This window comes from Scyliorhinus torazame, chromosome 2, assembly GCF_047496885.1.
Source record: "Scyliorhinus torazame isolate Kashiwa2021f chromosome 2, sScyTor2.1, whole genome shotgun sequence".
Lineage (NCBI taxonomy): Eukaryota > Metazoa > Chordata > Chondrichthyes > Carcharhiniformes > Scyliorhinidae > Scyliorhinus > Scyliorhinus torazame.
The window spans coordinates 31,839,325-31,864,630 of NC_092708.1; the positions used below are offsets into that span (position 1 = coordinate 31,839,325).

The window sequence follows — 25,306 nt, forward strand, 5'->3', positions numbered from 1 at the left end:
CCTCTCGTTCCAAATCACCCCACGTCTACTTTGTCAATAACCTTTATCATCTTAGATACCTCAATTAAATCTCCTCTTATTCTTCTAAACACGAAAGAGTATGGGCCTACACGGCTCAATCTCTCTGCACAAGCCAAACGCCTCATCTCTGGAATAAATCATAGAATTTACAGTGCAGAAGGAGGCCATTTGGCCCATTGAGTCTGCACCGGCTCTTGGAAAGAGCACCCTACCCAAGCCCACACCTCCATCCTATCCCCATAACCCAGTAACCCCACCCAACACTAAGAGCAATTTTGGACAATAAGGGCAATTTATCATGGCCAATCCACATAACCTGCACATCTTTGGACTGTGGGAGGAAACCGGAGCACCCGGAGGAAACCCACACAGGCACGGGGAGACTCCTCACAGACAGTGACCCAAGCTAGAAATCGAACCTGGGACCCTGGAGTTGTGAAGCAATTGTGCCAACCACTATGCTAACCTCCTCTGAATTGCCTCGCCTCTGAACATCCCTCCTCAAATAAGGGGGCCAAAACTGTACACAGCACTCTCGGATCATTCAGAAATCCACCTTGCTTACTACTCCATTATGGGGGTGAACATTTTAGACCCCATATTAATTTCATGGGACTCAATTTTACACTACAACAGCAGGATTTGAGGTGGGGGTGGGGAGCATTAAATTGCATGGAATGATTCCCTCCTGGCCTCCCATCCAATAAGATTGGATGCAATTTTACACTGGGGTGGGCAAGAAGCAAGACTTTGTCCCAATTAGGAAATTTCCATCCAGCCTCAATTTTTAGGCCAGCTTTTGCCACATACATCAGCAGGGTCAGGGTGGGGGTCTGTGAAAAAAATCCCACATTTCAGGTGGAAGGATGAGGGCCTCCATCAGAATTCTGTTTCTGACTGGGTCGCCCTGCCCTCAAGGACAAGACACCTCTAGACCTCCTACCCCACTGCCCTATGCCCCAATACTCAAATCAACCCGCCTGTGGCCCCGCAGGACTCCTCCACCCTCCCCTCACTGCGACCCCGACCTCATACCTGGCTTCCATTCTCTGAAACAGTTTCAGGCATGTTGCTGCAGTATGTCTTCCGGCCACTGCAGCACTGCGCTTGGAGAGAATGGAGAGTTCTGATTTGCAGGACCTCCAGTCCAAGTGGTGTTGAAAGTCACGCCTGCTACTAATCAAAAATCATGAGCACGCAAAATGGCAGCGGGCATATCTGAGTTGGCGGAGATGTGTTCCCCACTAATTCTCTGGATGCCATGAGCTTGGCCCCTGCCATCCTAGAAGTTCAGGCCATGGAGTCAAAACTTGTTTGGCTGACTTAATTCCATTGACAGTGCAGCCATTTGGTCAACCTGCTTTAAAGGCTTCGGTTTATTCAGCTTTAGAGTCTTTGTTGACACAGCTGTGCAATGGAATCCCCTGATGAATGCTTGGCTGAGCTCAAACCCCACTAATGGTTTCAGCATTGTTCACACGGCCATCAATGCAACTTTGCTGAACTGAAAGCTTATTGCAGCCAGTCTCCACAGCTGCTGCTCAGGCCCCATCCAGTATAATCAGTAACTTAGCAAACATGCAAAACAAGGACAGATCAAATCCAAAACATTTGGTTGGTGATGCAATGGTTGGGGACATAATTTGCTTTAAACATATTGTCATTTTGAAGCAACTGATACCGTTCGACACGGGACTCTATTGCAATTCAGTTAGATCACTCCCAACAACCTGGATTTACATAAACAGTACGCAAATGCACATAGTATTTAGTTTAAATTTCTTCATGGGATTTGAATGTCACTGGCTGGGCCAGCATTTACTTGTCATGATATTTAGATCAGCATATCATGGTGCAATCAAACACACACTGATGGACATGCAGTAGGTCTGATTAGTAAGTTTGCAGACGACACAAAGGTTGGTGGAATTGCGGATAGCGATGGGGACTGTCAGAGGATACAGCAGGACTTAGATTGTTTGGAGACTTGGGCGGAGAGATGGCAGATGGAGTTTAATCCGGACAAATGTGAGGTAATGCATTTTGGAAGGTCTAATGCAGGTAGGGAATATACAGTAAATGGTAGAACCCTCAAGAGTATTGAAAGTCAGAGAGATCTAGGAGTACAGGTCCACAGGTCACTGAAAGGGGCAACACAGGTGGAGAAGGTAGTCAAGAAGGCATAGGGCATGCTTGCCTTCATTGGCCGAGGCATTGAGTATAAGAATTGGCAAGTCATGTTGCAGCTGTATAGAACCTTAATTAGGCCACACTTGGAGTATAGTGTTCAATTCTGGTCGCCACACTACCAGAGTGTTGCCTGGTATGGAGGCCATTAGCTATGAGGAGCGGTTGAATAAACTCGGTTTGTTCGCACTGGAACGACGGAGGTTGAGGGGTGACCTGATAGAGGTCTACAAAATTATGAGGGGCATAGACAGAGTGGATAGTCAGAGGCTTTTCCCCAGGGTAGGGGGGTCAATTACTAGGGGGCATAGGATTAAGGTGAGAGGGGCAAGGTTTAGAGTAGATGTACGAGGCAAGTTTTTTTACACAGAAGGTAGTGGGTGCCTGGAACTCGCTACCGGAGGAGGTGGTGGAAGCAGGGACGATAGTGACATTTAAAGGGCATCTTGACAAATACATGAATAGGATGGGAATAGAGGGGTATGGATCCAGGAAGTGGAGAAGATTGTAATTTAGTCAGGCAGCATGGTTGGCACGGGCTTGGAGGGCCAAAGGGCCTGTTCCTGTGCTGTACAGTTCTTTGTTCTGTGTTGTTTCTAGGACCAACCAACACACACAACATCGCAGCCAATCACCAGTGAGAGCACACGCACTACAAGAACAGGGGACTACAGTTCCCGCTGATTCCAGTAGCCTAGAGATTCACTAGGTTAATCCCAGAGCTTAAGGGGTTGGATTACGAGGAGAGGTTGAGTAGACTGGGACTGTACTTGTTCGAATTTAGAAGGATGAGGGGGGGATCTTATAGAAACATAGGATTATGAAGGGAATAGATAGGATAGATGCGGGCAGGTTGTTTCCACTGGCGGGTGAAAGCAGAACGAGGGGGCATAGCCTCAAAATAAGGGGAAGTAGATTTAGGACTGAGTTTAGGAGGAACCTCTTCACCCAAAGGGTTGTGAATCTATGGAATTCCTTGCCCAGTGAAGCATTAGAGGCTCCTTCATTAAATGTTTTTAAGATAAAGATAGATAGTTTTTTGAAGAATAAAGGGATTAAGGGTTATGGTGTTCGGGCCGGAAAGTGGAGCTGAGTCCACAAACGATCAGCCATGATCTCATTGAATGGTGGAGCAGGCTCGAGGGGCCAGATGGCCTTCTCCTGCTCCTAGTTCTTATGTTCTTATGTTCAGCCAGCTCAGAGCACCGAGCTCAGAGCCTACCACTCAGACATTCAGCATGTGCTGAGTGCCTCACCCAGATAGTAATAGGACAGGGTCCACAGATTAGCTGTTAATGCACGTACCCAAGTTAGCAGTGTGCTGTTATAGTTAAGTCGTAAATAAAATTGAGTTACACCATCTTTCCCATCTAGAGCCGTCTCCAGCCGTGTTGGATCGTTTGTACACCAGAACACCCAACACGACATTACTGTCCATTCCTTATTGCCCTTGAGAAAGTGGTGGCAAGTTACCTTCTTGAACTGCTGCAATCTATCTGGTGTAGGTACACTCAAAGTGCTGTCAGGGAGGGGTTATAGGATTTTTAGCCAGCAATGAACCAGAAAGGGTGATATCGTTCTGAGTCAAGATGATAAGCTTCTGGGAGGGTTGACGTTGCCATGCACCTAATGTCCTTCCCTTCTAGATGGGAAAGGATGTGAGTTTGGATGGTATTGGTGAGAAAGAGCTGTTGTGAGTTGCGACAGTGCATCTTATAGATGGTACTCAATCTGGCACCATGTGCCCGTGGTAGAAGTTAATCTTTAAAATGATGGATGGTGATGTTGAACGGAGTGTCTTGCTGGGCTATTTCAGGAGGGAAGTTAAGCTGTGCATCTGGGGTCACATGTAAGCCAACTGTAAAAGGGTAGCAAGTTTAGTACTTTTCTTTGTTCTTTAGAGGGATACCGACTGAGTAAGGGCAGAAGATTTTGTTTTTAGTTTGGGCATCACGATCGGTACAGGCTTGGAGGGTGAAGGACCTGTACCTGTGCTGTTCTTTTCTTTGTTCTTGTTCTCTTTCCACATTAGTGGACCAGATAACCATCTGCCATGGTGGAATTCAAACCCTAGTCCCCAGAGCCTTGCCCAGGATCTTTCGATACTCATAAAAGTTGCTACAGTCCCAGACGAATGCAGGTTGCTTTCTGCTTTGCGGGGAGAAGGGTGGGAAAGAGTTAACCTGTGGTGGTTTAATCTGAAGATCACCACACCTCAGGCAAAGAACAAGGTTGTGAAAGCGGGGCCTTCGTAAATAACCTCAGCCGGTACGGGGATTGCACCCGTGCTGTTGGCCTTGCTCTGCTCATCAACCAGCTGACCAGCCAACTGAGCTAATACTGAAATGTTGGGCGCGATCTACGACATTACGTTCAAACAGGTGTGTGACGTGACCAGGAGAAACCTCCTCCGGGCTTCATGGCAGCCAGTACGTCTCACCAGATCTGCCCGGACCTTGCGAGGGAACACAATCAGGATCCCGCCCACAATGGCGTGACCCAAGCCACATGCACCCAAGTAGGTTTTAAACCTACTAACGCGTACTGACCCGGGATCTAACTGCCTCCCTAGGAGTCCTCAGTTCGGTGCTGTTCGGTACTGGTCCATACAAAGATGGACCAGGTGGAGTGGCACTTGGGGGTGTCTCCCGGGCCATCGGGGGACCTCTGGATGGTCAGGGACAATGTAGGGTGGCCCCCTAGCCCTCTCGCTGGAACACTGCCAAGGTGCCCGGGTGGCACTGCAAAGCTGCCCAGAGCACTGCCAAGGGTCAGTGCCTGAGGGTGGCCATGCCTATGAAAGGAGGGTGGAGCAGGGGTATGAAGTGTAGGGGCCTGCAGGGTGGTATGAAAGGGACTCTGGAAGAATGGGGGATTGGGGGGGGGGCGTGAGAAAAGGAAGGCACTCAGCGACTCCATAGCGGGGTGTCATCACTTGGAGGGTGTGGGGTAATGCCCATATATGTGGGGTGGCATTGCCCATGGGTGAGGGATGTGGGGTACTCACAATCCGACTTAGAGATCTGGGCACCCTTTCAAAATGGCAGCCGGATTTCAACCGGTCTGGCCAGTGAGTTCAGCTCCCCAGGATGAAAATAATTCTAAGTGTGGGATAAACTGGTGAGAGACTCCCCATCCCCCCAAAAATGACCCAAAATGTTTCATTAGATAGCGGTGGGGAATCCGCCGACCCGGTGGGAAACTCCCAGCAAAACCAGTCGGATGTTAGATCACTCGCGCCCATTTGAAAGTCTCCACCACCCTTTCAGGCAGCGAGTTCCAAACTCCCCACCACCCTCTCGGTATAAATGCTTTTCCTCACATCCCCTCTAAACTTCCTGCCCCTTACCATACATCTATTCCCCCTGGTCATTGATCCCTCCACCAAGGGGAAAAAAATGTCTTCCTGTCTACTCTATCCAAGCCCCTCATATTTTATCCATCTCAATCATGTACCCCCCTTCAGTCTCCTCTGCTCCAATCAAAACAACCCTCGTCTATCCAATCTCTCTTCATAACTAAAACTCTCCACCCAGGCAACATCCTGGTAAATCTGCTCAGCACCTTTTCTAGTTCTATCACATCTCTCCTATAATGGGCAGCATGGTAGTACACGTGGCTAGCACTGTGGCTTCAAAGCACCAGGGTCCCAGGTTCGATTCCCTGCAGGGTCACTGTCTGTGCGGAGTCTGCACGTTCTCCCCTTGTCTGCGTGGGTTTCCTCTGGGTGCTCCGGTTTCCTCCCACAGTCCAAAGACGTGCAGGTTAGGTGGATTGGCCATGCTAAAATTGCCCTTAGTGTCCAAAAAAAGGTTAGATGGGGTTATTGGGTTACAGGGAATAGGGTGGAAGTGAGGGCTGAAGTGGGTCGGTGCAGACTCGATGGGCTGAATGGCCTCCTCCTGCACTGCATGTTCTATGTTCTATAATGTGGATTCCAGAAGTACACACCATACTCTGTGGCCTAACCAATCTTTTATACAATTCCAGCATAACCTCCCTGCTCAAGCTCCTTGGGCGAGATTCTCCACTCCCGCGGCGGTTGGGAGAATCGCCTGGGCCGCCAAAATTTCCCGGGACGCCGGTCCGACGCCCTCCCGCGATTCTCCCAAGCGGCGGGAACGGCCCCGTCGAGTTCCGCGGGCCGCAGACACCCAAAATGGCGATTCTCAGGCCCGGATGGGTCGAGCGGCCAGGCCAAAACGGCGGGTTCCCCCCGCCGCCATCCGCACCTGGTCGCTGCCGTCAGGAACAGCGCGGGAACGCTGGAGGGGCGGCCTGCAAGGGGGGGGGGGCGGGATCCTGCACCGGGGGGTACCTCAAATGTGGCATGGCCCGCGATCGGTGCCCACCGATCGTCGGGCCATCCTCTCTGAAGGAGGACCTCCTTCCTTCTGCGGCCCCACAACATCCGTCCGCCATCTTCTTGCGGGGCGGACTCAGGGAGGACGGCAACCCGCGCATGCACGGGTGACGTCAGTTATGCGGCGCCGGCCGCGTCATCTATGCGGCGCGGCCTTTACGCGGCGACAAGGCCTGCCGCGTGTAGATGACGCGGCCCCGATCCTAGCCCATTGTCGGGGCCTGAATCGGTCAGGATCAGGGCCGTTTCGCGCTGTCGTGAACCTCGACGGCGTTCACGACGGCGTGGGCACTTCGGTGTGGGAGTGGAGAATCCCGCCCCATGCCTCGGCGATTAAAGGCAAATATACCATGTGCCTTCTTAACCACCGTATCCACCTTCTGCTCTGCTATCTTAGGGGACTGATGTCCTGGATCCTTTTTCTCTCCAGAGGGTCAGGGATTCCTGGAACTCTCTTCCTCAAAACGCAAATGGAAGAAGAGTCTTTGTATATATTTAAGACTGAACTGCATAGATGCTATAATTAACAAGGGGATGAAAGGCTATCGAGGGTTGGCAGGAATGTGGAGTTGAGGCCACAATCAGATCAGCCACAATCCTATTGGATAGCGGAGCAGGATCAAGGGGCCGAGTGGGTTACCCCCTGCTCCTAATTCATATGTTTGTACGTTGAAGACTAGAAATATAAAGGGCGGGATTCTCCGACCCCCCCGCCGGGTGGGAGAATCGCCGCCCCGACGCGATTCTCCCACCCCTGTGAAAACGGCTGCGCGCGAATGGCGCCGGGCCGCACGGAGAATCGCCACAAAAGGCCGTAGCGGCGATTCTCCCGCGGCGCCACAATTCTCCGGCCCGGATGGAAAAAATCCGAGTCCCGCCAGCGCCGTTCTAACATGCTCTGGGCCGGCGGGTCCTCGGGGTTGCAGGGTCCGGGGTCGGCCTGTGAGGGCGGGAGGAGGGGTCCAAACCCGGGGAGGCCCTCCGTAGTGTCCTGGCCCATGATCAGGGCCCACCGATCGGCGAACCGGCCTTTCTGGCTGCGGACCTCTTTTCTTCTGCGCGGGCTCCTGGATCCCTGCGCCATTTGTCGTTGGGACAGGCGCGGGGATGACGGCCAGTGCGCATGCGCTAGTTGGCTCCGGCCCAACTGCGCATATGCAGACACCGCGGCGTTTACGTGGCTCTCCGACACCGCGCCCCTGCGCTTCCCGCCACGTCCCTACTAGCCCCCTTGTTGGCCGGAGAATGCCATCTCGGAACGGGCGCCGGCAGAGAGGTAAAACCTCTCGCTGCAGCAGAGAATCGCGGCCAAAGTGGCCTTAGCATTATAAATTATGGTTCCATATGCCATTAGCTTACTTCTATCACATGTACATCAGAACTTGGAAGAATTAGAGTTGCAGAATGACTGTTGTAGTTGTGATGGCAATGACAGGTTCAAACCTAATGTTCTTTTATATTCCTCACCATGGGTTACCAATCCTTCAAAATAAAACATAGATGGGTCTTGTCTGGGTTAAAACAAATTCTGACAAATCTATTAATGGGGAAAATGGCAGATAATCAGTGGGTGGAATACAACATCCAAAAAGGAATTCCAAAGAATCAGCAACCCAGATAAAAAAATTCGGACCAGCATTCTTATTTCCCCTTTTTACTTTGTTTCAATTTAACGCGTACCAGTCTGGTATTCTTATTTCCTCATTTTATTGTTTTTCTCTTCTGTGCACAGCAAGAAAAACAGCCGTGGGAGGCAAACTACTGGTGACATGGTTACACAGAACACAACGGCAAACAGGCGATGAGAGAGATAAAAAGTGGCAAAAACACAAAGGGGAGAAAGGATATCAAAAATAACACTGAAAACATTCACAGGTACAAGAGGAAAAAGAGGACTGGCCATGCAGGAGCCTGGAAATCTGGCAATGGAGATATCAAAGTGAAATAAGGAAATGAAATGAAAATCGCTTGTCACAAGTAGGCTTCAAATGAAGTTACTGTGAAAAGCCCCTAGTCACCACATTCCGGCGCCTGTTCGGGGAGGCTGGTATGGGAATCGAACCATGCTGCTGGCCTGCTTTAAAAGCCAGCGATTTAGCCCAGTGTGCTAAACCAGCCCCTGGTTTACAATGGCAAACAAATGTTGAATAATAACTTGTGTGTCATTAGTGGAAGAGGCATAGCATGTTGGACAATCCAAGGATACCTGACCATTGTAGAGTACGGCAATGCAGGGAAATTCAGTTCCTTCAGAGAGGAGTGGAAAGGGAAAGAGGTGGAAAATATAAAGGGCGGGATTCTCCGACCCCCGCCAGGTGGGAGAATCGCCGCGGCGCCGCGCGAATCGTGCCACGCCACCCCGAAAGGCTTATTGGGAAGGATGAAATTTTCAGCACAGATTAAATAATTTGTAGAATTAACTTCCCAATGATCATTACTTCCAGAAACAGAACAATTTTTAACGAAAAGGAAACACTTTTACGAGTAAACATGATTTTATTTTGACATGCAGTTATCCGGTATGCTGCTAACATTTCGATCCTATTTCTCATTATCAGCAATTCTTATTCTGAAGTTTCTCCAAGACAACTGTCGACCATGTCAGCGCATCATGAACTGCTTTGCCAATTCCGTCCTAACACTTGAACCAAATCATCACTGGAGTTTCCTTCACTCTTCGTTAGGTAATATTGACTTGAAAGTCACATGGGAAGATGTTAATGCAAAGCATAAAATGCTGCAGATACTGGGCCGGGATTCTCCGAAAATGGGGCAATGTCCCCACTGCCCGCCGGAAAACGGGCATGAATGACTCCAGACTTTTTTCAGAAAGTCTTGAATGATTCTCCGATGTTAAGGGGATTAGCAGGGCCCCGGGGCGTGCGCAACCTCAGCTCCTGTTGACGATACGTGGGCCCTGCACTTCCAGCCATGGGTCCACACATGGCAGAGCCACAAAGCTGGCCAGCGCGGAAGAAGATAGGGCACCCCCCTCCTGGATCGCGTCCACCCACCGATCGGTAGCCCCCAATCACGGGCCTGGCCATCGTAGAGTCCCACCCGGAGTCTGATCCCTCCTCCGCCGCCGCCCCCCCCCCCCCCCCCCCCCCCCGACCCCACCACCTCCACCAGGATGGCCACCGCAGCTGCGACACCGAACTCCCGTTGGGTGAAACCATATGGGAACCATGCCGGCGGAACTTGGCGGGAACTCGGCCGGTCGACCGCGGAGAATCACAGCCGACCGGCGCCGTGTTGACCGCACATGCGCGCCTGGCGCCGATTCTCCAGTCGCTGGAGAATCATGTCCCGGTGTTGGACCCGATCACGGGTCCAACGCCCCATTCTCCGCCCCTGCGCTGAGCGCGATTGCGGCAGGGGACTCGGAGAATCCCGGCCCGGAAATCTGAAAAATAAACAATAATAGCTAGAAATGCTCAGCAGGTCTGGCTGCATCTGAGCGAGAGACAGAGTTGACGTTTCAGGTCAACAGCCTTCCATGAAAGCCACTTAACGCTTTTCCTCTCTCTGTAGGTGCCCTCCTGTGTATTTCCAGCATTTTCTGTCAGAAGGTGACCAAAAACCTGATCAGAAGTAAGTTTAAATGTAACTATTCAAAAAGGAGGAGAGTGGGCGCATGCAAGAGAGACAAAAGAGCGTGCACGATAGGAGTGAGCTTTAGGGAGGGAATTCTGGAGTTTAGGGCCTAGCCAGCTCAAGGCAAAGCCAACAACAGTCTGACGGTAAAAATCAGGGATGTCCCAGAGGACAGAGCAGAGAAGCTCCAAATCTCAAAAGGTCATATGGCGGCAAAATGTCGGTGGGATAGGGATTGGAGAAGGCACTGGTGATCTTGAAAGAAATGACATTTTTTTTTTAAATAAAATCGAGGCATTGCCAGAATGGGAGCCAGACATGATCAGCAAGCATAGGGTCAGTAGTGAACACAACTGCGTGATATTCAGGAGAAGAGTAGCAGGGTTTTAGATAAGCTCAAGTTTACAGGAGGTGGTTGAGGTGCAATGCCAGGGAATTAGAATACTGTTCAGAGGTAACAAAGTCATGGGTGAAACCTTCAGCCGCAAAACAAACAGAGGGAGGATAGAGACAATATTAGACATGGAAGCGGACTGTCCTGGTGCCAGAACGGACATTGCTACCACGATGCAGGAAGACACATTGACAATGAGTAGAGTAATTTAACTCCAGCCAACTTGAAAACATAGCAATCAATTTTGTACCCGAAATACAAAAACGTTCCCCTCAAATTCGAATATATTTGAAATGAAATTCTAACAAGGCGGCATGGTTACCTGCAGGAGGGGTAGTCATAATCCAACTCAAGCAGATTTAGCCTTGTGCTGAGTTCAGAGTAATCAACAAGGAGGTCTGATAAAAGTAGCTGGAGAGAGGAAGCTGATGAATGTGTCTTCAGGTCCGCAGTATCCTACAACTGGAAGGAAACAGCAGATTGTCATTAATTTTGCTTCAGCAACTTCTTGGCCATGTGATGGGGCATTAAATCAATTCTTCCAATTAACAATCCTGTCCTGTGCGTCACTAAAACTTCTGCATCCAATCCCACTCCAGGGATTTGAGCACATCAGAAAGGCTATTGGGCCAGTTCAGCAGTGAATGGATGGTCGCATTGACGCCATTTTGGACGGGACATTAAAACAGGTTACACCTATCCTCTTAAAAAGGGTATCTAGGAGAAGAAGGAGAATTCTTCCAGTGCCCTGGCCACCAGTAATCAGTCTACCAACATCAGTCAAACGGATTACCTGGTCAATATCACACCACTGGTTGGCAGAACATGCTGCGTGTAAACTGGTTGCCATAGTCAATGGGGAGGCAGTGACGTAGTGGTACTGTTGCCGGACTAGTAATCCAGAGTTGTGCTTTGGGGACCCGGTTCGAATCCTGCCATGACAGGGAGTGAAATTTGAATTCAATAAAAATCTGCAAGCCCCGACGACGGCTTCCGCATTCTGCTGTGCCAATTGTCAGGCGCCCGCGAGATCGCTGCCATGCCGGTCGGGGGCCGTTGACAAAGCTATAAATTCATTAACACTACTAATTTGGACTCAACACGTACTTCTAAATAATAATTGATTGTTATCATATAAACTACACTCATCTCCAACTAATCTTAATACTGTTATAAACCATGATCTGCTCTTACTCACACTATCAATACTGTCCGTCTCTAGCTAACTCCTGGACTGCTCTCCCCCACAAGGCTTAGCATCAACGCCTTATATACTTGTACCTGTAGCTCCAGCCTCCGCCGGCTGCCGAATTCTCCGGCGCCGGGGATATGGTGGGGACGGGAATCGCGCCGCGCCAGTCTGCGGCCGCTGGCAGCGCTCCGCCTGGCAATTCTCCGGCCCGCGATGGGCCGAGTGGTCGCCCGTTTTTTTTTTTTGCCGGTCCCGCCGGCGTAATTTGGAGTAGGTCCTTACCAGCGGGACCTGGTGGCGCGGGCGGCCTCGGGAGGTGTCCCCACGGTGGCCTGGCCCGCGATCGGGCCTGTGCCGTGGGTGCACTATTCCTCCGCGTCGGCTGCTGTGGTCCTCCGCCATGGCCAACGTGGAGATGAACCCACCGTGTGCATGCTCTGGGATGACACCAGCACACGCTGGTGCTCCTGTGCATGCGCCAACTCGCGCCGGCCGGCTGAGGCCCTTCGGCGCCGGTTGGCATGGCGCCAAACCGCTTCCCCACCGGCCGGCACGGCGCAAACCACTCCAGCACCGGCCTAGCCCCTGAACGTGCGGAATCCTACGCACCTTTGTGGGGCCCGACTTTGGAGTGGTTCACGCCATTCCTTCCCGCCGAAGTTGCCCGCCCTGCCGAAACCCGCCCTTTATCTTTATTCTTGACGAGAAAGGGGAAAAGGGCAGGAAAGTGGTCATGAATCAGTCATAATCCTATTGAATGGCAGAGCAGGCTCGAGGGGCCAAAGGACCTATTCCTGTTCCTTTGGTCATATCACAAACACCAGACGGGGTGCTTGAATGGCCTATTTCTCTGCTGTATATCTTATTCAATGTAAGAGTACACAATTATTTTTTTTCCCAATTCAGGGGCCATTTGGAATCATAGAATTTACAGTGCAGAAGGAGGCCATTTGGTCCATCGAGTCTGCACCGGCCCTTGGAAAGAGCACCCCACTTAAGCACACTTCCAATCTATTCCCGTAACCCAGTAACCCCACCTAACCTTTTTGGACACGAAGGGCAATTTATCTTGGCCAGTCCAACTAACCTGCACATCTTTGGACTGTTGGAGGAAACCGGAGCACCCGGAGGAAACCCACGCAGACACGGGGAGAACGTGCAGACTCTGCACAGACAGTGACCCAAGCCGGGAATTGAACCTGGGACCCTGGAGCTCTTAAGCAATTGTGTTAATTACTATTGCTATCGTGCTGCCCGAACGTGGCCAATTCACTTATCGTGCATATCTTTCAGGTTGTGGGGGGTGAGACCCGTGCAGACAAGGGGAGAACGTGCAAACTCCACACGGACAGTGACCCAGGGCTGGGTTTGAACCTGGGTCATCAGCGCGGTGAGGCAGCAGTGCTAACCACCGTGCCGCCCCTAGAATCCAATATTTTGACTAATTTCCATATCAATCAACCTGGCTTATCAATTTGTTGCCTCAATTTTATTTCTAGCTATTAAGAGATGAATAAAATAACATTTCAAAAATACGGAAATGTTTAAATGTCCTCACAATATAAAGGTTTATACTTGCGATCCATGACAGCTGTTCTGCATGCATCCAAACTGCATTTGCAGGGTTTAGCCATGCCATAACACACACTACTCATCCTGCACCCAGAATATTTTCTTTATGATCCTTTCGTAGATTGAACAACACATTGTGTAATAATTTACCAGGAAAAGCCACTTCAGCAAACAGTGCGGGTTAAACTTTGCAATGTTCTGCTTCTAGGGCGGCTCAAAGTCTTGCTACGCGGACGTGCACTTGAAGCGTGCTGACCAGCTCTCGGATCTGCATTCCCATCAGGAGCAAACTCCAGACAGCGGGCAGCCATGCCACCAAACAGCTCCAGGATTCGGGGATGCCGACCTGGCCAAACTAATGGACGCGGTGGAGTCCAAAAAGGATACCCTGTTCCCCAAGGGGTCGGAGGGACAACCAGTGAGGCAGTGGCAGCAGCCGACAGCTCAGGGGACGTCACCAGGAAGACCACCACCCAGTGCCGCAAGATGCTAAACGGCCTCCAGTGGCCACATGGGTGAGATGGCACTGGTCCCACCTGCTCGACTCCACCCTTCCCCCCACAAACGACCCTGTTCCTGCAGCCCCCCCCCCCCCCACCCCAAAAACAGTGCCCCAGTACACCTTGGCACTCACTAGCACATCCAACCCATGCGCAGCGGTGCCCCCACCTGTTCCCCGCCACAGCCCCCATCCCCAGTGCTTGAAGTGTGCAGCACAAGATGCCCCCTGTGGCTCGCAGGAGAAGTTATCCCCTAGAGGGCATCGGGGTGCCAGACCTCCACTCTCTCCAAGGAATGGACCCTGGAGATTGCAGGGATGGCCAATGACAAATCGGTCAGATGTTGAACTTGGTTGGAGTCGCAGGGGTGAGCATCCACCAGCACCCACCCAGATGACTTACACGCGAGTTATTCATGCCACAATGATGTCCATTCCTCCGCATGATCTCCATCAGATGGTGCTAACCCATCTGGGGTGGCCCCCTACCACCGTCTAAGGGAATACCGCGGAGGAGAGCTCCAAGGATTCCACTATCAATGCATCGTGGCTGTCATCCCCACCCTCCACCAGCACATATACACACACACCTCAGTGGGCTTCTGGGGCACAATCTGGTGGACACGGTTGCTGCTGTACATCAGGTGGAGGCAGTAACGTCCAGGGGAGCCAGCAGTCGGATATCTGCTGGATCCCAGGACCTAGCTGGGTCCCAGTCAGACGCTGAGCCTCTGGGCCAGGCTGTCCCGGAGCTGATGCAGTCGATAGAGTGCGGCCGTGAAATTCAGAGGGGGAAGTCAGCGACACTAGCGGGTCCATAGCCAATTGCACAAGTCCCAAAGGCTACAGGCAGTGGGTAGTGCCAGCAATGAATGGCATTGAGGCCAACATTGCTCGGGTGGCGATGCAGTGGAGAGCCTGGAGCACGATGTTAGCACCACAAGTGGTGGTGTCCAATGTGTTGCTCGGTCAGTGACAGCCATTGCTGAGCACCTAGACAGCATGTCCCAGTCACTGGGGTACATGTCCCTGACGCAGGTAGACCTTTCCGTGGCGCTGCAGAGACTGTCTCAGTATCATGCGGGGATCATTGAGGACTGTGGCCAAGATGCAGGTGGACATTGGCGAGGCACTTCAGAACATGGCCAGAGGGTCATCGCTGAGGACATTGACACCATGGTACAGACATTGGGGAAATTGCCAGAGCCAGAAGACGGCAGGGTCATCTGGAGCACAATCTAGTTGCCCCTCCGTTCTGAAGGCCCATGGGGCACCAATTTGGAGGAGCGAGTGCTGGAGGCCAAACCGGAGCCTCCCTATGGGGTGATGACAGTGATCACCATCTCTCCCGAGTCCAGCTGCCCTGACAACGACGGGTCGTGGGGTCAGTGTGCAGAACAGTGTAGGACGACAGGGCATGTGCCACTGCCAAGTCAGACGAGGCTCTCCAGCTCCAAGACCTCCAAAAGATGCCCCCCTTCACCGGCAAACAAGACATGCCACATTCACACGCAGGCGATGGGTGCGAGCGCGCACTCAGCAGACAGGAGTCAGACTATTGCATAAATCGAGGAGCACCAGAGCTCAGCTCCGTGGGTTATCATCACCCTTGCATGATGACCCGTTGATGGTGCACAGGCCCACAGAATCTGGGAGGGCAGAGCAGGGTGTTTGGGGCGCCTCTGCCTGTCCGCCATCCCCCGGTTCCGGTTGGTCCCACGGGTCCTTTCCTGGCTCGTCTTCCAGCCCCTCCTGGTCTGGCGGCATTTTTCTTCTCTTCCACCTCCAGCATGTTGCCTCGCTGCTGTGCCTTCCACAACCTGGTGCCGCACCGTCTCCTTGTTGAGGCGGAGCCTCCTGCAGCACACGCTGCCGGTCATCTGTTTGAAGAACCAGCAACGCCTGGGCCAATCACTGGCCTCCCCCCTCTGGATCCCTCCCCGACCTGATGGGCACTGGGTCCTCTGGTCTGTGGGGCGGGGCCCTGCGCACGGGCCACTCCCTCGAGCTTCTGGTCGACGCTGCTGCCACTGCCTTCTCTGGCACCTGGCCGGCCGGCCGGCCAGCCAGCCAATGCCACCGCGAGGGCAGTCCCGCGGGGTCCAAGATATCATCCCATGTTGTAATATCTGGAAGGAACTGGACAGGGTGAGACACAGATAACCAGTTAAGGCCTCCACCCCTGCACTTTCGGGTCTCGCAAGCTACCCCACCACACTCACACTCCCTACCATCCCTCAGGATGCCATCCAACATGCCCAGCACGTGGCCCCTCCGCCCCAGATTCCGGATTCTGTACCCAGACACCTGCTGGTAGGGTCGCACGAGCGGGGCGCAGGGTCCCTCCCCGGCGCATACACCTACCCTCCAGTCACGGGGATGGTGCTGAGGGCCAGCTCCTGGGCGCTGCCTCAGTGGTTTTGATGCCTCTGGTGTTTAGGCAAAGTGACCTAAAAAGCCTGATTGCTATTGGTATTGTGGGGTTAACATCTCCACTCATCTTCTGTGGCCCCCAAATCCATTCCTACAATTCGCTACTGGAAACAATCCCTTAAATCATTTCAGACACCTCCATCACATCCCCCATTAACTGTGAGACCTCTCAAGTCACTCCTAACCCTCACCACAACCTTCTCTTTGTACCCTCAAAAACAACTTGAAAGACAGACAGATTTTGGGGTGTCTCTACACTCACCATTCAAATGTCTACACCTTAATCGCCAACACATTCAATTGGACCTGCTCATCAAGACTTGGAAATTGCAGTGTAAATTAAAGACTTGTCAAGATCAAAATATCGCAAATAATATTCCACCAGGAATGAACAGGAATTGTGATATTCTTGGCTTTATTACATAAGGAAGAGAACTCAAAAGCCAGGATGCAATGTTAAATCTTTGTAAAACACTACATTGACCCCAGCTGGAGGAGGGGCTTTAGAAAGGATGTGAAAGCTTTGGAGACTGTAAAGAAGATATTTGCGAGAATGGTACCGAGGATTAAAGTACATGGATAGAGAAGCTGTGATTTTTCATCTTAGAGCAGAGAAGGTTGAGGGGAGTCCAGACAGAGTAGGTAGAAGAGAAACTGCACGTCGAGAACCAAATGAGGCAAGGCGTGTGCGGGGCAAGGCGCGTGCGGTGCACCACGGGGCAAAGCGCATGCAGGGCGCCACGGGGCAAAGCGCATGCGGGGCGCACACGGGGCAAAGCGCGTGCGGGGCAAGGTGCACACGGGGCAAAGCGCGTGCGGGGCAAGGCGCAGCGCAAGTCACGTGCAGGGCAGCACGGGGAAAGGCATGTGCGGGGCAAGGTGTGTGCGGGGCACCACAGGGCAAGGCGCACACGGGGCGGCCCGGGGCAAGGCGCACGCGGGGCAGCACAGGCAAGGCGCACGCGGGGCAGCACAGGCAAGGCGGCACGGGGCAAGATGCGTGCGGGGCAACACAGGGCAAGGCGCATGCGCGGCGACATGAGGCAAAGCGCGCTTACGCAATTGGCCCTCAACATTGTTGGGATGCTGTGCGTGGTACGGCACTGAAAACAGGGTCAAAGGTAAAGTTCGAAAGGAAATTAGATAAATATTGGGGTGGGTGGGTTTCGTGGAGAGGGTGAATAGCGAGGGGGCAAATCCCTCTTCAAAAAGAAGCGGCTCAGACTCAGGGCTGAATGGCCTCATTTGTACTGTACTATTTTATGATTTGAAACAATGTAAAAATTAATCTATACTATTAAACAACCACTCACACAAATCTGGACAGGAAGGAACATTCAGCTGATATACAAACAGAAACTGCTATTGCAAAGATTGTCCCTTCATGGGGAGTGGGGCCAGCTGCAGGAAAATAGATAAGGGGTCAAGGGAACCGGTGCACAGGAATGATATTAATAGCTTACTGTGAGAAATAAAGTTCTCAGCCGTAAACAGCCATGAATTGAAAGGAACTAAACTACACTAGGAGAGGCCAAAAGCTCTGAAAACTCCATAGCAAAGTTGTGACAACTATCCGGCTGTGCATTTAATAAAATAAAAAAAGCCACAAGTGTCCTCGTCAAACTTGTTTAACACAGGCTACCGACGGTACAAGGAAGAACCCAATTTATGTTTGTAACCTGACACACAACATACCAAAAGGTTAACTCACAACCTCCAATGCTCGATGCTGCAGTGAATATTTTATAAAGTAAAGTCTCGTCCGGGGGGACGGGGGAGCTGAAAAAACTGCCCATCTGCTCCGTGGAAAGCTGAACGTATGTTAACTGTGCACGGAACATGTTCCATGAGAATGATGTGGGGAGATTGTGAAAATACACTTTAAAAACTCACCCCTGGGTGCTGCCACGTGAGGGTCCGGTCTCTTCCCCTGAAGGAGAAAGAGATAAATCCCACAGCTGCCAACTTGCTGTCCTTCGCTGTGAATAGTTTCTTTTAAAGAGACCTTCCTACTTACAAAGAGCGAGAAGGGAAGGAGCTCTCTTGTCTTTGAACCTGACTGGCGGCTCCTCTGAGCTCAAACACTGGGAGGGCCTGCGTTCTGCCACTTGAGAGTTCCTGTTGCACTATTTGCTGTGGGTTTTTGACACCAGGCCCAACTGTTGACTCAAACCCCTCCCATGCAAATTAGAAACAGCTGCTTTCTGATTGCCCCGGGGCTGCTGTGTGACAAGAGGCTAGTTTGCTTTTGGTTGAGAGCTTGGCAATGTTCCAACGTGCTCCAGCCAATTAGGAGCTGAAAGGTTATAGTAAGGGCACAATTCCTGCCCCCACTCCCCCTATTTAAAAACAAGTCAGATTGTCCAGTATGCAGCTTAGCTCCTTTACATGTGAGTGTTCTGCCCTCAATACTGGCCCTCAGTGACCTTTACGAATGCTGCAACTAAATCTTTATTTATGTGATATATGTCGCTCATCCCCTCTCTTAAAATACAGGAAATGCTGGTTTTGGAGCCAGCACCCCCAATTTTAAAGGGTTTATTTAAAAAGCATCCGGCCAGCATTGTTCGGATACAATAATAAAAATAATAGCTTATTGTCACAAGTAGGCTTCAATGAAGTTACTGTGAAAAGCCCCTAGTCACCACATTCCAGCACCTGTTCAGGGTAGGCCGGTACAGGAATTGAACCCGCGCTGCATGGCCTCAAACAAGCCTGCTGTTTAGCTCACTGTGCTAAACCAGCCCCGCAAACTTAAGTTATTCTGGATCACAACACAGAGTCGCATTAATGTGACATCCTCTTAATCACAAAGATCCAGCAATTTTTTTTTTCATGAAAGGTCCCAATCATTCAGACTCTGGGCCTCGTGGCATTTCTGATGTTAACTTCGGTCTCTGCATTACGATCAGTTTCAGTAGGCCACCAGTAGACTTGTAAGCAGAGAAAAGTTGCATTGCCGATTATAAACTTAACGGATGAATTGCTGAATTCTTGCAATGTGAAGTAAGATGCCAATTTACTAAAGCAGTGTACACACTGCACATTTAAATAATGTAGGCTGTAGGATTTGGAGTCGTCTCCCACAGAAATAGAGACGTGAGTTTTTTTAAAAATAATTTTTATTAAAGGTTTTCATAAAATATCAATAACAAAATGAGAAAGAAAAAAGAACCCAACAGGGTTAAATACAAAACACAATCTAAAAAAGCAACCCCCCAAATCCCTCCCCCCCATACCTAAATAATAAATTAACATTAACACCCCGACTTAAGACAACAGGTGTATACACCCCCTCAGACCCTTCCAGTGTAAATAACATAAACAAAAATAAAGTAAACCGCCCCCCCCCCCCCCCCCCCCCACCTCCCGAGCTGCTGCTGCCATTGACCAATGTCTATCGTTCTGCCAGGAAGTCTAAGAACGGTTGCCACCGCCTAAAGAACCCTTGTACCGACACTCTCAAGGCGAATTTCACCCTCTCCAATTTAATGAACCCTGCCATATCGCTGATCCAGGATTCCACGCTTGGGGGCCTCGTACCTTTCCACTAAAGGAGAATCCTTCGCTGGGCTACCAGGGACGCAAAGGCCAGAATTCCAGCCTCTTTCGCCTCCTGCACTCCCGGCTCCTCTGCCATCCCAAATATTGCGAGCCCCCAGCCCGGTTTGACCCTGGATCCTACCACCCTCGACACCGTCCTCGCTACGCCCTTCCAAAATTCCTCCAGCGCTGGGCATGCCCAGAACATACGGGTGTGATTTGCTGGGCTCCCTGAGCACCTAACACATCTGTCCTCACCCCCAAAGAACCTGCTCATCCTTGTCCCGGTCATGTGTGCCCTGTGCAGCAGCTTAAACTGTATGAGGCTGAGCCTCGCGCACGAAGAGAAAGAGTTCACCCTCCCTAGGGCATCTGTCCACATCCCCTCTTCGATCTCCTCTCCCAACTCCTCCTCCCACTTACCTTTCAACTCCACCACCGAGGCCTCCTCCTCCTCCTGCATCACCTGGTAAGTTTCCGAGATCTTCTCCACTCCCACCCACCCCCCCGAGAGCACCCTGTCCTGTACTGCGTGTGGCAGTAGCCGTGGGAATTCCACCACCTGCCGTCTGGCAAACGCCCTTACCTGTAAGTACCTGAAGGTGTTCCCCGGGGGGAGCCCATACTTCTCCTCCAGCTCACCCAAGCTCACGAACGTCCCGTCCACAAACAGGTCCCCCAACTTTCGTATCCCTGCCCTGTGCCACCCCGTAAACCCTCCACCTGTTCTTCCTGGGGCGAACCGGTGGTTCCCCCGTATTGGAGACGTGAGTTTGTACAGCGCCTTTCCTGACCAAAGAATACCCCAAAGCTCGTGATTTGAAGCATAATCACTGTTATAATGGAGGAAGAACAGCCACCAATTTATGCATAGCAAGATCCTACAATCTGTAACATAATGCCGACCAGATAATTAACAATTAATGATGTTGATTGGGCGATAAATATTTGTTCAGGAAACCAAAGGTAACCCCCCTGCCCTTCTTCAAAACAGTCCCCAACGACCTTTCATATCACCCTGAGAGGAGAGACTGGGGCCGAAATTTTCCGGTCTTTCACAGCGGCGGATCTTCCGGTCCTGCCAATGGAGCAGCCCCGCCGTGGGTTTCCGATGGCGAGGGATGCATTAAATGGGAAACCCCCATTGACAACGGGGAGATCAGACCGTCTTGCCACCGGCCACCTCCGGCAAACACGCGAAAAACGTGCCAGGAAAACCCGCCCCAGTCTAACATCTCATTAAAAAGAAAGGCAGCACGCCCGGCAGTGCGGCCTTCCCTCAGTACTGCATTTGGACCCACTCGCCTTGATTTTTGTGCTCAAGTGTCTGGAATGGGACTTAAATTCACAACCTTCAGACTGGGCGGACATCTGAATCATGCTGACATGGGAGAGTGAAATTCTCCAGCCCTTCCCACCTGCCGATTTTCCAGGCTGCTGAAGTCGATGTACACCGACGGGGAAAGGTAAGGAATGAAAATCGCCATTGACATCGGCGGGACTTGAACATCTCACCGGCAGCCAAAGGCAGGATGCCTCTGTTGTGGGAAACCCACCACGGGTGGGGTGGTGCTAGAGAATTCAGCCCAAGCAATGCCTTGAGCCAGCTCCACCATTAAATAATGCCATGGCTGATCTTCTACTATAACTCCACTTTCCCACCCTATCCCAATATCATTTGACACTTTGCTGTTGATGGTCAATTGTTTTCCTCACAGAAAAATGGATAATTACATTTTTATACCACACATGTATAGAAATAGAATCATAGACATTCACAGCATGGACGATGATCATTCACCCATCATCGGGTCCACATCAGCTGTTGAGTGGCCAATCAGGCTTATCCCACTTTCCAGCTTTTGGTCTGTAGCCGTATTGCCATGTCAAGGGCATATGCAAATGCTTTTCAAACGTGATTAGGGTTTCTGACTCTACCTTGCTTTCAGGCCATATGTTCTGCATCTACACAACCCTCTGGGTAAAATCATTTTCCATCAGATCTTAATGGACATGTGCATTCAACACCAATATTCGAAACATACTTCTTCCATCGGGCAGGAGATACAGAAATCTGAGAACACGCACGAACAGACTCAAAAACAGCTTCTTCCCTGCTGTTACCAGACTCCTAAATGACCCTCTTATGGACTGACCTCATTAACACTACACCCTGTATGCTTCATCCGATGCCGGTGCGTATGTAGTTACATTGTATACCTTGTGTTGCCCTATTATGTATTTTCTTTTCTTCCCTTTTCTTCCCATGTACTTGATGATCTGTTGAGCTGCTCGCAGAAAAATACTTTTCACTATACCTCGGTACACATGACAATAAACAAATCTAATCCAATACATAGAAAATAAAAGCAGGAGGAGGCCATTCGGCCCTTTGAGCCTGCTCCGCTCTTCATTATGATCATGTCATGACTGATCAAGTTCAATACCCTGACCCTACCCTCCCTCCATATCCCCTGATTCCTTTAGCCCCAAGAGCTAGATCTAATTCTTTCTTGAAATTGCATAACATTTTGACCTCAACTACTTTCTGTGGTAGCGAATTCCATATATTCACCACTCTCTGGGTGAAGAAATTCCTCCTCACCTCAGTCCTGAAAGATTTATTTGATATCGTCAACATATGACCCCTAGTTCTGGACTTATCTGCCGTCAGGAACATTCTTTCTGAATGTGAGGTTGGTGCTGAGGCATATTGTCACGGGGAAGAGCAGCTGGAGTTTTATTCTGCATCTGGTTGTATGACTTCTAACCTTCGAGTGCTTGATACTGCCACCTAGAGGAACGCCCAGGCAAAAAGTAAGTGATGGAAGGGGAGCAGGGAACTGTAGACTCTTCTGCAAGTTCTCCGTGCAAAGGTCCGTGCTTCAATTCAGTTCAATTTAATTTCACTTTGTTGTCCATACAGAAAAGCATTGCTCATTTGCTAAAAAAAACATATAAATGAATAATCTCAATAAAAAAGATAATTACCCTATCCCAGAAAGCTAACCTTAATTAAAATATATATTTAAAAAACTATCCGATTTGTTAAAATACTCAGTCAGTGAGTCCGATCCTAAGCACAAATCCTCATTTTTACATCAACCGCACGTTAAAAGTTCTTGCAGAAAATGTTCAGGAACTAATTCTTCCTGCATCTGAGGGATTGTAACCTTCTCCTTGACGGCAACCAGCGGTAATAATGAGGCAAGGAACGATTTTCATTGTTCTTGAGACTCTTACCTTCGTCGATATTCTTCGAGAAAAGATTTTGTCAAGAAAGATCGGCTCTTCAAATACCCTTCCTGGCTTGTTACAAAATCGCTGTACTCTGAAAGACCCAGGCCGGGATTCTCCAACCCGCCGCCGGGTCGGAGAATCCCCGGGGGGGACACGAGAATCATGCCCTGCTGCCCCGACGCTGCCTTCCCCATTCTCCCCTGCCGATTCTCGGGCGCCTGCGGGATTCCCGAGTCCCGCCGCCGTGGGTTACTCAGGTCCAACACAGCGGGAAATAGAAGGTGAGTCTGCGGGGGCCGTCTTGGAGGGGGGGGGGGGGGCGGGGGGCTCCGACCCCGAGGGGTGCCCCCATGGTGGCCTGGTCCGCGATCAGGGTCTACCGATCGGCGGGCGGTCTGGTTCCGTGGGGGCCTATTTTACTCCGCGCCGGGCCCCTGTAGGGCTCTGCCATATTGCCCTGGGGCCGGCGCGGAGACGGGAACACCCGCACTTGCGCGGAATCGCTCCGGCCGTAGCGCACATGCTCGGAAATACGCCGGCCGTTCCGCGCATGCGCAAACTCACACGGGCCATTCTGCGCTGGCTGGAGCTGCGGGGACCACTCCGGCGCCGAACTCCTCCCCTAGGAAAGGGAGCATTCCCCATTACCGGGGACCATTGACGCCGGAGTGGTTGGCGCCGCTTTTCACGCTGGCGTGGGGACATATCCCCATTATTGGAGAATCCCGTCCCCTACTTCCCTGGATCAGGAGAGGCACCCAAAAAGGATAGAACTCCCAACTACTATCATGTAGAAAAGTTTTGTGATTGTGGGATCTATGCAAAAGGATTCTAATTTTCTGAGGTAGTATAATTGTGTCCCTTATTAGTTGTCACGTCTAATTCCACTTATCATCTATTTTGATACCTAGAAACTTGTAGTTAGTGATTATGTCAATGTCCACATCTTAAATCTTCATGGTTAAGATTGACTTTTTCGCAAGTCTATAACTAGTTTCTGCATCTTGATTTTGTTCAATCTAAGAGAATAGTTATTGTACCATCTTACGAACACCATGCTTTTCCGTGCCTCCTCATGTCACAGCTCCTGTCATCACCCTGTCCTCGCTGACCTACGTTGATTCCCCCAATACTCCAAAGTTTAAAACCTCAATTTCATATTCACTACCCCCATGACCCCTCCCTTTGCTATCTTTGTAACTTTCCCCAGTTCCAGAGCCCTTCAACAATTCCCCCTCTTGTGTGCGTCCACATCTCGCCAGCCCCACCACTAACTGCAATTCTTTCAGACATCTAGACCCAGGATTTTCTCAATAAGTAAATGGTCCCATTTCTGGGAACAAACGCAGGATCTGATCCTGTGTGGAAGCGTGGCAGGACTTGGGATTCATTTTACCAGCAGCAGCCAATGAAGAGTCTGCTGCCAGGACATTGGCCCACCTCCCAGAGCTATCAGCATGCAGCAGCACCTCCTAAACCCAGTAAAATGCTGACAGGGGTGGCTCTTAATTGGTCACTTACATAGCTTAGTTAGCCACCCAGTAGATAGCTGAGCCACTGAGGTTCCTGCCATGTTCTGTAGATATGAATAATGCACTCCAGAACATCTAGTTTAAATAATTTATTATGAAACAATTGCGTGGTAAAGATAACTGGAATAAATAAATAACAAACTACTAACACTAACTAACTCTTATAGAGCTACTGTAAAATATGTCTATCCACAAACACGACTTACTCCCAACTGCCTCTAGGTACAGAGCCACATAGTAGACTTACACTGCTACATTGCCACCAGCTGGTCGGAGGTCATATACAATATTATATACAGAATTGATTGATGCATATCATCACAGTTCCCATCCATAATGATTTCCTGTGGCCTTGGGTGGGCTCCCCTCTGTTTCTATTTTACCAGAAAGCCTCCTCACGGTTCCTCTTCAGAGGTTTAATAAAATCCAGCTCCCAGCCCCCTGAGCTTTGGAATTCCCTCAGCCTCTCCACCCCCCTTTTGTCCTTTCTGACTCTCCTTAAAACCGAGTACCTCCTGAAGTCCGCTTTGCTTGTATATAATCTTTTCGCATGGTGCCAATTTCAACTAATTACGCTGTGAGCTGCCTTAAGATGTTTTCCTATGTTAAAGACAAGATGTTGTTTAGAAAAGGTTTCCATGGTGTTAAGACCAAAGAGCACGTTGGCCTACGTCCAGCCCTGCAGGCTCACGTGTGTAAGGCCCTTTAAGGAAACAATGCCATGTATTTGTAA

General features: G+C 50.6%; 1 protein-coding gene across 3 annotated transcripts in view; it reads right to left on the reverse strand.

The window, feature by feature from the left end:
- The window catches only part of gypc (glycophorin C (Gerbich blood group)), a 131,803-nt gene extending 108,629 nt beyond the window's left edge, over positions 1–23,174 (reverse strand). The window contains exons 1-2 of one of the 3 annotated variants that reach the window (XM_072470047.1): positions 23,045–23,174; positions 10,885–11,024 (exon numbers count right to left, since the gene is read on the reverse strand). In XM_072470047.1, coding sequence (XP_072326148.1) covers positions 10,885–10,903 — 19 coding nt within the window. In that variant the 5' untranslated portion in view covers positions 10,904–11,024; positions 23,045–23,174. Of the gene's footprint in view, positions 1–10,884; positions 11,025–17,953; positions 18,050–18,151; positions 18,462–23,044 lie in introns of those variants that run through there. The other 2 variants (XM_072470028.1, XM_072470037.1) reach the window with 2 other exon arrangements.
- Between the last annotated feature and the right edge of the window lie 2,132 nt (positions 23,175–25,306).